This window comes from Thermobia domestica, chromosome 3, assembly GCF_964235325.1.
Source record: "Thermobia domestica chromosome 3, izTheDome1.hap1.1, whole genome shotgun sequence".
NCBI lineage: Eukaryota > Metazoa > Arthropoda > Insecta > Zygentoma > Lepismatidae > Thermobia > Thermobia domestica.
In genome coordinates this window covers 259,865,219-259,880,936 of record NC_137456.1, presented here as the reverse complement: position 1 = coordinate 259,880,936, position 15,718 = coordinate 259,865,219, and the positions used below count along the sequence as shown (strand labels likewise).

At 36.1% G+C, this 15,718-nt stretch overlaps 1 protein-coding gene across 5 annotated transcripts in view; it reads right to left on the bottom strand.

Annotated features, from left to right (window-relative positions):
• The window catches only part of smash (smallish), a 357,062-nt gene that overhangs the window by 35,655 nt on the left and 305,689 nt on the right, over window positions 1-15,718 (bottom strand). For all 5 annotated transcript variants that reach the window (XM_081752343.1, XM_081752341.1, XM_081752339.1 and 2 more), the window contains 3 exons: window positions 14,217-14,452; window positions 12,562-12,691; window positions 6,195-6,355 (listed from right to left, as the gene is read on the bottom strand). In XM_081752343.1, the coding sequence (XP_081608469.1) occupies window positions 6,195-6,355; window positions 12,562-12,691; window positions 14,217-14,452 (527 nt within the window). The remainder of the gene's footprint in view (window positions 1-6,194; window positions 6,356-12,561; window positions 12,692-14,216; window positions 14,453-15,718) is intronic.

Sequence of the window (15,718 nt, the reverse complement as noted above, 5' to 3'; positions counted from 1 at the left end):
TGTGTGGCTTAGATGAAAAATTCAAACATTTTCAGTAGAGTTTAAGTTTCTTTATAAGGGGTTAGAGCTGACTGTAAATTTACTGTACGGTAATATGTTTTCTGTTAAATAAGCCAGGAACAATATAGTGCAGTTGTGTTCGTAATTAAATAACATTCGCAATCAAACACACAGAGCAACGGTTCAGCCTTCATATACCTATACGATTTTCCCTTCGCATGACTTTCGATGCCGACTATATCAATTACTTAACTAAGTTGTTTACAAAGAATGAAAACAAAACACATATACACAGTTAAAACTACAGATGTGAAGTACTTACTGCCGTAATACACTGTATATTTTAGCTCTAGTTTTAAAAGACCTTAGTTTACCTTAAATTTTGGCTACCTCAAGCTGAACGAAGTAGAATGTGACTCATTTGCAACTACCTGTCTTCGTATAGTATTTCGCAGCTTAAAGCTATTCATAACTTTGTGTGTTTCCGTCTTTGTCATATGCTTTGCTTACACAGAAAGCAAATAATACATGTGCGTATCTTATCACAATCATATTGATAAGCTCTGCTGTAAATTAACAGATGGCACAAATCGATATTTACGTTTACAAAGCGGAAATAAATCTGATTTCTTTTATTTAATGTTTCCTTTAGATATATAAACAAAGATTAAATGTACAAAATTGACTCAATTATTTCAGTATGAAACGGGGAAATTCCAAAATTAAAGCTGTTGCATATATTATATGAGAAATGGAGGAAAAAAAACTACATCCGATATAAATGAAATCGGAGTGAAAAGTACTAGTTTGGTTTACCACGTCTTTAAGCTAAGCACAACGTTACTCAGCCTAAATTGTTCAACACTAACATACAACATGTGTAATTTTTGGGTGGGCTAGGGATGGATTGGATAGTGTAGGCAGCATGACACGGTGAACCGGAGACCAAACTTCGATCTTCGAGCCAGTCGAATTTTATTATCACATATAATTCTATTTTATGATGATTAACAGACACCACAATGGTTCCAATTTTTAGGAACAACAACAGACTTTTTTTAAATTGCCTTGCCCCGTGTTTGGGTTACTTAACTTCGTTCATGAATGGCGCTCAAATGTCACTAAAACTGAAGATATTCAAGAACATGATTCTTCAAACACTATTCAACGTCATAAACGTAAACTTACATTTCTTGACTAGAACTACCGTTATCAAACGAGATCCGGAAATCAACGCGCCAACCCAGCTATTATTAACGAAAGTTCATGCACATAATGAACTAATACAATACGTACATGCATTATGGCATGCGAATATATAAACAAATACATAATAATACCTATTTAGTGTATTGCTATATTTTGTTATTGATAACTTCACATGCTTATACAGATGACATGCACTTGAAAAAAAAAAAGTCTATTCTAGTCGAGCTCTAATGAAAAGTGATCGATTTTAGAAAAAAAAAAAATACTCTTCTGTTGTTGTTTTCTTTGTGCAAAATTGGACATTAACTTACGACTCTCTGCGCCATGCGTCACTGTGTGTACGAAGAAAGAAAGAAAGAAAGAAAAAATCACAAGTTTAATTAGATTAGATAAAATGATCCGCAACACACAAAATTTACACGCATACATTTTCATAATTATAACAGAAGAGAGAGACATGCGTAATGATTTGTTTGCAGATAGTGTGTAATTATCAAGAATCCCTCGTACATACACCCATATTGAAGTAGTCTAAAAAGTGGATCGTGGAATTATAAATAATAACTTGTTAAACAATTAACATTAAATACATTATATGTTAAATACTGTAATCAAAGAATAAATAATGTAAGTGCTATTCGCCGATTTACATGCAACGTAACATCTACTTCAATACATTAAAGACCTTCTACACAGGCTTTCAAATAAGTCATCAACTAATACAATAAATGGAGAGACAGTCTCTCTGTTTCCATAAATATATTTTATTTAACAAAACCCTAAATAAAATCTATAGCTAAAATCAGTCTCCTTTCTTTTTTTAAATAAACTTAAATAGCGGGCTCTTTTAATTTAGTAGTCTGAACCTTATTCATTAGAAGAAAAAAATACTACATATCATTAAACGATGGGCCTATTCCTTCACCTCATTTATTATGAAGTCATTCTTGTAATTAGAAGATAAATGTAAATACCATTTGCGTACAAACTCGCTAATTCCATCTGTCGAAAAATTACGATTACTTTCAATACAAATTATGTTTTTCGGGCTATTTTTGCATATAGATTATCTTCAATATGAATACAAGTGAATATGCACACAGCCAAACCTTACTATTATTTATAGCGATATTAACTGATGAAGTTATGGGGGCACTAGAGCGCATGGAAAAATCTCAGTTCATAGTGCGTAACCTGCTATGATGGTTGAATACTTATGTTGACGATGATGTTTACGAATATGTACACATGAGTCAGAAATATATTCAATATAGTCATGAATACGCCAACGTCCAAGGTTTACCGGTTCACCTTGAAATCACTGAAATCAAGTAGTGTTGTTCTGATCAGTATTTAGAAAAACTTCCATTGTGTAGAAAATGAAGAGTTCATTTAGCTTCGTGAGGACAACTGGGGATCTACATGAATAAAATAAATCGCACTCAGAACTGGCAACAATGGTAATGCAACTCGCGATGTGCTGACTACACACATACCCGAACTTACAAAAATTTCCGACTACTCGCCTTAAGCCCCTCAGGACTTTACCGAGTTACATCAGTAAATAAAAAGTTTATCAATCTTGTTCTATTCTGCACATCCTGCTTTTTGTTTCGTCCTTTTAAGTCAATTACGAGCTGAGCTACGAACGTCTGAAAATTAACAAAATTCACCGCTGGTCGCCTTAAGCCCTTCAGGATTTTAAGTACTTAGACCAATAAATAAAAAATTCTCAATCTTTGTTTTATTTTGCATGTTCTGTTTCTTGTTTCGTCCCTCTACGTCAATTACGAGCTGAGCTACGAACGTTTGGAAGCAACTAAATGAAATTAGTATTTCTCTGAAAATCAACGGCCTTACTTTGCACAATGAGCTTTTGGTAACCAAAACATTACACAAAATATTTTCACAGTACGTCTTAATTATTACGGCCAGCTATGTTCGTTTTGTTCATACAGTGTTTAAAAGGTACAAATTTTACCTTTCATCAATATTTATTAGTCCGCTCTGCAAGCCACCATTTGGCCATCACTGGTTTAGACAATAAGAAATACAGCTTCATACTTGCCTATACACAGATTGACAATTTGATTTCCCGGAAACAGACTAGTGGGACTTGAGAAATAAATGCTAAAGGTGAAGACAGTATCTAGAACATTTATTTCACTGCTCCTCGTCACACCATGCAATCATACCTATACCCATATTTCTGACTCACATTGTACATTACCTGCAAGCAAATCGTATGGAAACGCCAGCTAAATTACCTACATATAGATATCACAGGATTACGTTACAAAAACTACCACTGTGAGTACCAGATGACCACTACAACACCAGCACTATTATTACCATACAACTAAATTTAATGAGAAAAATATATATATATATATATATATATATATATATATATATATATATATATATATATATATACCTGCTTTGCTTTCAATTACTCATTTAAATCAAAATTAGAAATATATTATTTGCATTCTGTTTATTCCATAGTTTTGTTCAAAGGGACAGGAAAAAATCACTCTGTACATTCTAAGTTGTGCGAGAATTTCGAAGTTTAGTTTAAATAAGAAAGTTTACAGGTTTTATTGAAACAGAAGAATTAATGGTTTATATTCTTACATTACTAATGTACAACTAATATTTAAATTTATATAAATTATTTTAAATCAGGATTTCAGGAAGTAATACAAACACAAAAAAGGTACAACATAAACACTTTCATTAAAGACTTCATCAGATAAGAACGGGCAGAAGTGGTATAAAAAAAGAAAAACAGAAATCTATCTATAAATTTTCCCGATCCGGCCTAAAATTATTTATCAAAGAACCCCATTCTGCACACTTTTCATTACAAAAACTGGAAGAGCGCTCATCTATGGCATGTCGAGTCTGTATTTCGATTCCAGCTCCAGCCAAAGTGGCTTGGTGGTGAACAAACAATGTGTGTGTTTTCCATTCTTCCGTTTCCTTCTACTTTCGTCACCCATTATTATCATCCAAAAAACCTGTTCCTTTGAATGACTCCGCGTCTTCAAATACAAGAAACGCACGTTTAAAATTTATTTTATATTCAAAACTAGCTTGACATCACAAAGATACCATATTTTCCACTATTTCAGCAGTTAACATTTAAGATCTTTCACCTTAATTCACATTCTTGAATGGACCAACTGCTTATACTTCTATGTTGGCGAAACTCTAATTAATCTTTCACTAAACGCTTCACTGTTATTTAATTTTTCTTTTCCTTTTTCCCTACGTCCTCTCCTCCTATCTGAAGAAGCGTTTAGCGAAAGGGTTTATATTGTAAGGTTTCTACTACTTTGTGTTAAGTAATTCATTAATTCATTACATATATTACAGAAAAATCATGATTAGATACGCTATGAAGTAACGGAAGCAGATATCTCAGATAGTAAAGCTAATACAAGGTATGATAAAAAAAATACGGTGAATGATTTTTCTTTTAGCAACAACTGTTGACGCTACAGCTATTTGATGTAATTTGTACGACAGCCTAATCCGTTGAGACAGGCAGCGTCAAATTAGAACACCTTCTGGCTTGTCAGTCAGCGTCCATAGCCGCTAGAGTGAGGTTGTATTTACCGTGGCTGTCACGCATCATGGATTTCTACCAATGTATGAACATTAAGATGTTTTAAGTTGCAAAAAAGTACTAAAGAAACTAACTGGTGTACGGCGATAATGTTGTAACTCTTAAGACTGTTTACAAGTGGTATGAGCGATTTAAAAGCGTAAATGAGTCGGTGGAAGACGAGCAACGTTCGGGACGTCCACTAACCTCAAAATGTACAAAAAGTGGCAAAAATTGTTCGTTCAAAGAGTCGAATTCGAGAGCTTACCGAAGAACTTAGCATCTCGCACGGGTACGTGCAAAGAATTTTAACCGATACTTTGAAAATGAGAATGAGTGCAAAATTCGTTTCCCATACCTCACTTTTGATCCGCAAGTTTTGGCTGAAAAAAAAAATATATTACTGTCTGTCCACATGAACCGTACTCTTCAGATATAGCACCACGTGACTTCTGGCTCTTTCCAAAAATTAAAACCGTGCTTAAAGAAAAAGGTTTTAACACCATTCCTGACATTGAGAGGGCCACGACAGAGCAGATGAACGCCCTTCCAAAAGCCTTCCAGACATGCTTCCAGTCACGGATTTAACGATTGGTTAAGTGCACTTGTAGCCAAGAATAGTACTTTGAAGAAGATTAAATCAAATTTCATGTAAGATTATTACTTTGTTTCTAATAAAATTATTTACGTATTTTTGCATCACACACAACAGTATAAGAAAAAAATGGAAAAAACTAGAAAAACAATTATGGAATAAAATAGCTGTCGTGAAAGAGGTACAGTAATAATAGTTTGTTTCACTATTTCTGCCTACTATACTTGAATACAAATTAGGACATGTTATTTCAGGAGAAGACCCGTAATATGTAACGATTACAAATATGAAAAAGTTGCTAAGCAAGAAAGCAAGACTTAAATCTTCCACAGTGGTTAACAGATTCGAATACTTTGCAACACAGCCCCAATATTAGCAGATATCGGAGATTAATTTTCCCCGGCTGTAGCGTAAGTTAATAGAAACAATGAATAATACAAACGAATAGCTGATAAAAGTGACATAACGGATATGAATATAACTCACGTTTGAAAATTGACAACTCGGTACGCAGTGCAGTTTCGATTTCTTTGGCATTAAAAAAGACCCACACAAATTTCCACCAATAAAATGGAAAAGTGAAGCATTTCCCCAAGTGACATTGACGCTTAAAAAGACAAGGCATGGCTTAAGCTGTTTAATAATCTCAATAAGTTAAGGCATTAGTAAACGAACTTATGTTAGTAGCTACAGACTAAGACAGAAGCTCGAGCTTATTAGGCAATGCAGAGCACTGACCAATACAATCCCGCCTCATTATACGTGAAGCCTAATTACCTGCTGCTGCCTCAATTCTTCCTCCTTAGCTTTCAGTCTCATTTGCTCTTGTCTTCTAGCATCCTCTTCCTCCTGTTTCCTTCTCTCTTCTTCTGCGCGTTCCTTCTCCAATTGCTGTTTCTCCTCTTCCAATTGCTTCAGTTTCTCCGCCAATTTCTCACCTGATAAAACAATACAACTGTAAGCCTAACATGCAACGTAGTTTCTGATTTACTAAAAATAATTTTAAAAATACCATTTTCTTTTGCTTGTTTCTCATAAATGAAAGTAGATAATGAAATGCAACTTACCACAATCACAGATAATGTTATTCTACAACAAAAAATATGAACGTGAAGAATTTTCAGTGTTGCCAGAATAAAACTAACACAAAATCTAAGTTACGGCAACGACCAGAGGAACGAACTCAACTGCATTTGATTATGTATCATGTTGTCTTGGTATCCTGTGAACTACTTTTTTAAATAACATTACAATTTAACTTTAATAACTGTATGTTAAAACTATTTTGTTTATTACAAACTAAGTACAACTATTATTTAAAAAAGTACTTCACAGGATTCCAAGACAACATGACACGTAATCAAATGCAGTTGAGTTTGTTCCTCTAGTCGCTGCCCCCTTAACTTAGATTTTGGGGGAAATATTTTTCTGGTAACACTGTAATTTGTATGGATGGTAACACTAAAAATTCATCACGTTCAATATTTTCTGTTGTAGAATAACATTATTTTGATCGCGGTAAGTTGCATTTCATTATCTCCTTATGAAGAACTAACAAAAGAAAAATGGTAAATTTTGTATTATTTTTAGTAAGTCAGCCTCTTAAGAGTTGAGCTTTACATAGACAAGTAAGTTTTTATTCATCTACAACTGTTGAGTGAATTGCAACTTTATATTGACTTATGTGCCATCGTACAGTATAAGATTTATCTTCAAGGAAATCTATATTTCACAGATAATTTATTACCAGAATAGCAAACATGATCATTAACATCTACAGAAGAACAATTATGTTTTAGCTCGTAAATTATTTAAAAAAAAGAAAAAAAAGTATAAATATGAGCACTATACGTTAGAAAAGATAAATTGTATCATTCAATTAGTGGTACAGTAATATTCATCGTCTGATCAGTACCGGAAAATACAGGATTAGCATCAATGATTCATACTTTTGAAAAATCTAGCCTTTTGAAAACGAATTACACGCACATACATGAAAAATATATGAAAAGAACCACAAACTCACCACGTTTGCATTGTGTATTCGAGGTGGCAGCACAAGTCCATTATCTTACCGATTGGGTGTGGCAGTGTCGCAGCCGATGTTAATACCTGTCGGAAATGGAGGGAAAGGAAAAAGAAACGTCGTCTGGACATATGTCGTTTCAACAAACTGAACATTTGTAGAAAGTGTACAAACTTGGTGAGTTTGTGGTGGTTCTTTTTATGTATCTTCTATGTGAATGCGTGTACTACTTTTGAAAATATAGCCTTTTCAAAATAAATGAATCATTTGTGCTAACCATGTAATACAAAATGGATACTGTTTTACAGTAAAAGTTTCAACGTCGCCGAGAAAGACAAGAGAAAACATACAGAGATTTCAACAGTAAGACGCATTCAGAAATAAGTTTTTCTAAATATTAAATATGCGTCAGTTTCGTTCTTATAAGGTTTGTTCAAGTTAGCAAATTAAGTTTATCTACTTAATGTCTCAAAAATCACTTTCCATTCTGTTAAGAGAACCCAATTCCTGCGCCATCCTGGTTTCTTAGTCCACTGATTAATATGAGGAAATAATTCGGGGTTATAATGACTTGACTCCTGGGCCCAACGGACAAGGGGTTGCTGGATCCCTACTAGGCGCCTCCCCAGGTGGTGGATAGGGGAACGCCTGCTAGTTATAGTAGGCACCGGAGTCAACCGGGGTGGACCAAAACCAGCCCTGCTGCTTTGCAGTTCGTGGAGGGATCCACAAAGGCTAAGGGACAAAAAACACCCGGTCCTCCAGGTTGGGGGTTGGGCGTGAGGCTAACAACCTCTCTCTCTCTCTCTCTCTCTCTCTCTCTCTCTCTCTCTCACTCACTCACTCACTCACAGACACAGACACAGACACAGACACACACACACACACACACACACACACACACACACACACACACACACACACACACACACACACACACACACACACACACACACACAAAAACGTTCAGAAACCCAAAAGTGTGCCTCGGAAAGATGGGATAATAGGAAACGGATCGGCGAAACGGAATAAGGACATGATTCTGGCAACCTGGAATGTGAAAAGTATGTTAGGACCGGGCAAGATGCACGAAGTAGCACAGGAAGTACAGGTGGTGGCCCTACAAGAAGAAAAATGCCAAGGCACTGGAAAAATAGAGGATAAAGACTTCACAATGTTTTACTGTGGAACGGAGCAAAGAACTGGCTAGTATGGACCAGGATTCATCGTCTCAAAAGACATGAGAGGAAGCGTCCTACAATATAAACCAATCAACGAAAGAAATGAAATGAAATTTTGAGTTTTACGTCCCACGGTTATGCCGGTTAGGCTAAAGGAGACGGTGATAATGAGTAATGAATGAAATGGTGGAATGAAGAAAATGGGAGGAAACGGGAGAACTCCGAGAAAACCCACGCACACGGTGTTTGTCCACCACAAAGTTCACTTGGCGAGAGCAGGGTTTGAACCCGAAACCCCTAGCACCAGAGGTGAACGCTCTACCATTAAGCCACCGCGGCCCCCAATCAACGAAAGAATCAGCTCACTCAGATTAAATGAAACATAACTATTTTAACAGTCCACGCTCCGACAGAAGAGAAAGAAGACTATGAGAAGGAAAATTTCTACAAGTTAGAAGCAGCTCTGGACAGAACACCTAAATACGACATACAGATAATCATGGGAGATTTCAATGCCCAGATAGGTGAGAACGATAGCATAAAAGGAGTAAGTGGAAAACATACAATACACGAAGAAAGTAACAGTAATGGTGGTCTGTTATGCCAGCTGGCTACCAGACGGAAACGTATAATAAAAAGTACATGCTTTCCACATAAACGCATTCGTCTAGGAACCCGAAAGAATCCAAGCGGGAACTCAGTCAGCCAAATTGACCATGTACTGATCTGTCAAAGGCATGCAATAATAGAAGCCAAAAGCTCCAGAGGACCAGACTGTGATTCCAACCACTTTCTATTGAAAGTAAAGCTGCGAGAAAAGATAACAAGAATACATAAAGGAAATAGACTTAGTAGAACAAAATAGAACACAAAAGAACTGGAAAAAACAGAAAATAGACAACGATATCAAGAAAGTATAAAGCAAGAAATAGAAGGGTGGACGGAAACGGAAAGAGAAACAATATATACGCATTGGAGAAAAATTAAAGAAACACTGAATAAATCGGCTAAAAAATAGTAGGGGAACAGATACAGACTATAAACAGAAACAGATGATTCGACGAAGAATGTGAGAGAGCGATAAAAGAGAAAATGAAGCTAGGATGAAAATGCTGCAGAAGGAAACAAGAGGAAACGCTGATAAATATAAAGAGAAGAGGAGAATAGCTAACAACATATGTAGGAAAAAGAAGAAAGAGATTATTATGGAGCAGATAATGGAGATAAATAATCTGAGCGAACAAAAGAACGAGACAAGTAAGATGTACGCAGCCATCAAAAAGATAAATAAAGGCTATCGACCCAAAGAAATTGGCTACAAAGACAAAAATGGAGAAATATTAGGTGATACACATAGCATACTAGAAAAGTGGGCTCAATATTACCAGGAACAAGTAGGAAAGGAAGAGACGCAAGAGGTGGAACTCACAACTACTGCAAACATAGGGAAGAATACAAGGGACGATACAGAGAAGCAGCCAACATATGAAGAAATGGAAACAATCTTAAAGCAAATGAAGAACAATAAGGCCCCAGGTGAAGATGACATAACAATAGAATTAATAAAGGTGGCAGGCATTACAATGAAGAGAGAAATTCATAAACTCTTTAAGCGCATCTGGGAAGAAGAACGAATGCCTACGGATTGACAAGGAGGAATTATCTGCCCAGTTCACAAGAAAGGACACCGCACAGAATGCAGCAATTACAGGTTGATAATGCTACTAAGCACGGTGTACAAAATTTTAACTAACATTATTAACAAAAGAATGAAAAAGTACACAGAAACAATAATCGGAAAATACCAGTGTGGATTTAGACCTGGAAGAGGTACGACTGATCAGTTATTAGTTATACAGCAAATTATAGAAAAACATTACGAATACGGACTCGACCGTATATTTGTTGACTATCGCAGAGCCTTTGACAGTGTAAACAGAAACCAAATCATTAAAGTGATGCAGCAAATGGGCATTCCTAGTAAGCTGATTAACACGAATGATAATGCGGCAAACAAGCGCTAAAGTAAGAATAGGAAATGATGTAAGTCAAGAATTTCAATATTACAAAGGAGTCAAGCAAGGAGACAGGCTATCCACTACACTCTTTATTATAGCACTGCATGCAGCTGTACAGGAAATAGACAAAAGAGGATCAATTTTCACCAAAAGTACCCAGATCTGTGCATATGCATATGGGCATATGCATAAACACAAAAAGACCTGGCGGAAACATATGAAAGATTAGAAGAAGCAAACAAACTTGGATAGAAACAAACGTCAAGAAAACAAAATACATGATTGTCACTAGGAAGCCAGAGAAATTTAAAGAAGAAAGAACAGTTATACATAGGAAAGAATGGAAAGGTGAGCTCGTTTAAGTACTTGGGTATTTCAATTAACGAACAAAACAAAAAGGGAGAAACGATAAGAGAAAGGATACACATGGGAAACAAGGCTTACTACGCAAACATGCAACTAATCAAAAGTAAACTCATAAATAGGAAAACCAAGGTTACTATCTACAAAACACTAACCAGGCCAATCGTAACGTACGGAACAGAAATATTTGTCATGAATAAGGCGGAAAAAGAAGCTCTACGAAGATTCGAAAGAAGAATAAACCGTAAAATATACGGTCCAGTGAAAGAAGACGATGTATGGAGAATAAAGAGCAATGAAGAAGTAAGCAGTATATTAAAAAATGAAGATATTGTAAAGTTTATTCAATCACAAAGAATAAGATGGCTAGGCCACGTACAGAGAATGCCATAATCGAGAATACATAGGAAAATAATGAAAGAGCAAATATATTCCGTAAGAAGGAAAGGAAGACCAATGACAAGGTAGATAGACAATGTAACGGAAGACTTAAAACGATTGAAAGTGAAGAGATGGTGGGAGATTGCCTAGGATAGGAAAGCATGGAGGCACATTGTTAGGGAGGCCAAGGCTCACAAAGAAATGAAATGAAATCTTGAGTTTTACGTCCTACGGTTAGGCCGGTTAGGCTAAAGGAGACGGTGATGATGAGAAAGATGAAATGGTGGAATGAAGAAAGTGGGAGGAAACGAGAGAACCCCGAGAAAACCCACGAGTACGATGGTTGTCCACCACGAAGTCCACACGGCGCGAGCTGGGATCGAACCAGGGACCCCAAGCACCGGAGCTGAACACTCTACCACTGAGCCACTGCGGTCCACCTAGGAGATTTGTCCAAAGGACATGCCTATAATATTTTTCGCTCGCTACCACATTAACGGACTTATGACGGCTCCGATGTCTTCATTCCGCAGTTGATAGCAAAAGGGACAACCCAACTAGGGACAACGAGGGTATGTCTAACAATATTCTGGGACGCGGACTGGGTAGCGTAGCAGTTAATGCATCGGCACGGTATGCCGAAGATCCCTGGTTCGAGTTCAGGTCCAGTCACTAATTTTTTCACTCTTTGTATGTTATTGAATTCGTGTGGTCTACAAAGGACCTGGTGTGTAAGAAATTGGGCGTTTCCTCCTTTCATTAATATATATGAAATTACAACCGTCAAAAGGTGTTCTCAATATATGGACACTGGGTTGTCCAAGCACAGCAGCTAGACTGTGGTACAAGTCATGTAGTCTACCGACTTCAGCAGTGACAGAATGTGTGGCTGTTCTCGGAAGTGGACTGGGTAGCGTAGTGGTTAACGCATCAGCACAATATGCCGAAAATCCCAAGTTCGAGTACCGGTACAGTCTTTCACTCTTTGTGTGTTATGTCTAATATCTTAAAAGTGCGGAACTTGCTGCAATAACATACTCATGATAAATATCACCACATTTTCTTCCAAAAGAAAAACACTGAACATGACTAATAAAATATTATATTACGTCCACTTTTAGTTTTTGCCACTAACAGATAACAGTACACACAGAGAAAAAGAAAGAAAAAGTTACCCATCAAATTATCCTCTGCTTTGGCATTACTGTTGTATTTCCACTTCTCTTCTTGCTCCAAGATTTCTAGTATCTCACACTCTTTCTTCGTAACGTTATCATCAACAAGATTTGCACTGTTCTGAAAAGCCTATAGCACAAAAGAATAAAAAAAAACTTTTTATAAAGCCAAAACGTTTTTGATTATAAATTTATTTTTTATTTATTTTATTTTATTTGTTTATTTATTTTTTGCAAATGTCATTTTTTATTACTATATATCACGTTTGAAATGTAAAACTGGACTAACAAGTTTATGAAACATAAATAAGTAAGCTTCCAAAGCTACTTCTAAATTGAAGGGTACAGGGTAGAAACACACAAAGTCCAAATTAAATGATTTTGAGATATTTGTCCCTTCAGACGGCTAAAGGCGGCATCTTACCAATAGTATAACAACATTGCAAAAGTAACAGAATGATCCCATTTTTTAAACGACTAAAGAAATCCCATATAAGGAAGAACCCGCTTTGTCCATGCTTTAAAACCGCTCTCCTGAAAAATTTACGAAATGTGACTTAGCGTGTTTTTCCCCTGTACCCTTCAATTATTTTATCATAATTAAGATCTCGCTGAATCGCCTTTTCGGACTCAAAAATAGTATAGTTACCTCACTTTTTAAAAATATTTAAATTATGCATTCCCCTCCTCACGTACTTTACCTAAATTCATTCCTACTTCAGGTTTTCAGACAAACCACCCTGTGTTGGAAATTTAATAGTCACTGGTTCAGTCCTTAATTAGAAACTACACACGAACTTCAGTTACGTCGAACTCAATCAACAAGTAGTACTTACTTTGAACAAAGACACGTGTTATAGTGCAACAAATTATACAGCATAATCACACAGGAAAATCAGCAAAATTGAAATTGCGTAATTATACTCAGAAATAATGAAGTTCTCTTTCAGATATAATGGAAAATTACTTTTATGTATTGTATGCTCATATTGAAAAATACGTATATTGTAATCCTAATTTAAATTTTGATAGTCCTATATGTATACCTCTATGCAATATTCACAATTCCAAGACAGTTTGTATACTTTATGCAAACTGCAAAATTATACAAATGAAAGATGATGGTGTACTTTACCAACATTACAATATCTCCAGTACTATCAACAATTCAAAAAATAATACCTTCAGTACAGAACTTATAAATATTTAGAGGTGTCAGTTGAACATACACAACAAAGTTAATTGTTTTGTCACCCACATTCCTAAGGATAAAAGCAGTGGGAAATCATGTCCATTTTTCTCAGTTACTCCTACTACAACGCAACTAACTTTTAACTTAAAGACACAGTTATAATTTCTAAAATACAAGTAAAATCTTCGGATTTTCTCTCGATATGAGAGTAGAGAAATACAGTATCTCTGAAATTGGTGAAATACTGACTTAGAATTTCCCAAATTGGAGTTTAAACATTCCAATTAACACAAATTGTAACGTGGAAATTGTACTTTTACGAACGAATCGCTGTCGTTCGCATTTCAAGAATTTTTTTTTTTTAAGTCCTACTGACTGAAGTTCGGATGATTGGAGTTATACTGTATAACCTACGAAGGGTATAGTGAAATAAGACTATTTTTACAGTAAAAGAGTTTTCTACCTTGCATAGTTCTTCAGTGTCTACTCGAGCGTTGTTGCTGCTAGGAACCTTTGTGGAGTGATTCCATGGCTCGTCTCCATGATTTCTGTCCAACTCAACACCAGAGTCTCTGCTCTCTGTAGCTTCTCCCTGATTGGAGTCGGTCTCTGAGAACGCCTGCTGATACAACTGTTGTTCCAGGCGACGCTCTTCTTGCAAGATAGTTGCCATATCAGGTGGGGGTGCCACACTTAATTCTGGAAATTACAAGATATGTATTAATTACTTGTAGTAATGACCAAGTACATAAACACTTCTCTTTCTACTTGTATCTACAGCTTATATGTTGGCTTACTTTACGTTATGAGACAAGAGTATATTCACAATATGTGTAATAAATTGTTATGCAGATCAGCAACATACCGGTGATGAAAAAAAAAAAAAAATCTGAAATTTCTATACAGAGATGTAGTTTTGAAAATACCTACATCTCACTGGTGCTTGTGAAAATAAATAGTGAGCATTGTGTACCTCTAGAGCGGTTACTATTTCCGATGACTCAGGATGTGAGGAAAATGAAGGGCTTAATTAAATCATGAAGTAACTAGTTCAAAATTATCAGCATTACACGATTTGTTGCTGGGAGTTTATTGTCCCTTTTCAGTACCGACGCTGTATGAGATGTGGACCTACAGTTTAAGGTTAAATCCAAACCACCGTATTGCGTTTAAATTTCAAGGCTCTACCACTGGAAATCAAACATGGGATCCTGTGCGCCAGAGTACTCAAGTCTTAGCCAACCAACGGGGACGGTTTAAGAGCGAAACAAGTTGATGCACTCATCACGCATAATATTGAAACAGCATCATTTTTGGCAAAGGAAGTTGAATACCAACCAGTAAGTGTTTGAATAGGGGAGGAAAAGACCGATGATAGTGCAATTGGAAGGGGAGTTCGATAGAGATGCTGTCTCTTGCCAATAATATTTAATATCTATCTAGAAGAGATAGTGAAAAAGAGCCTAGACGAAAAAAGACATTTCAGTAGGAATAGAATGATTAGGTGTATACAGTTTGCTGATGATATGGCGCTTGCTGCAGAATCTGAAGAGAAAATCAATGAGATGTTAGAAAACTTGGTAAAGGAAAAGCCATGGTGATTGGAATGAAGCGGTCGGTGTTAAATAGAGAAGTAGGAGGGAACGAAATAGAACAAGTGACTAGTTTTCGATACCTGGGTAGTATTATTAGTGATGATATGAAGTGCGAATGTAAAGTAAAAGCACGGACAGGAATGGCGAAAGAAGCCTTTAGGAGGAAGAAAATACTATTCTGTGGGACCTTGAATAAAGAGTTGGAGAAAAGGCTCATACAATGCTTCGTGTGGAGTATTGTACTGTATGGGTCAGAAATACGGATATTACGCAAAAATGATGAAAAACGATTGGAAGCTTTCGAAATGTGGATGTGGAGGAAAATGGATAGAATTAGCTGGCTCGAGCGCAAAATGAATGAGAGGGTGTT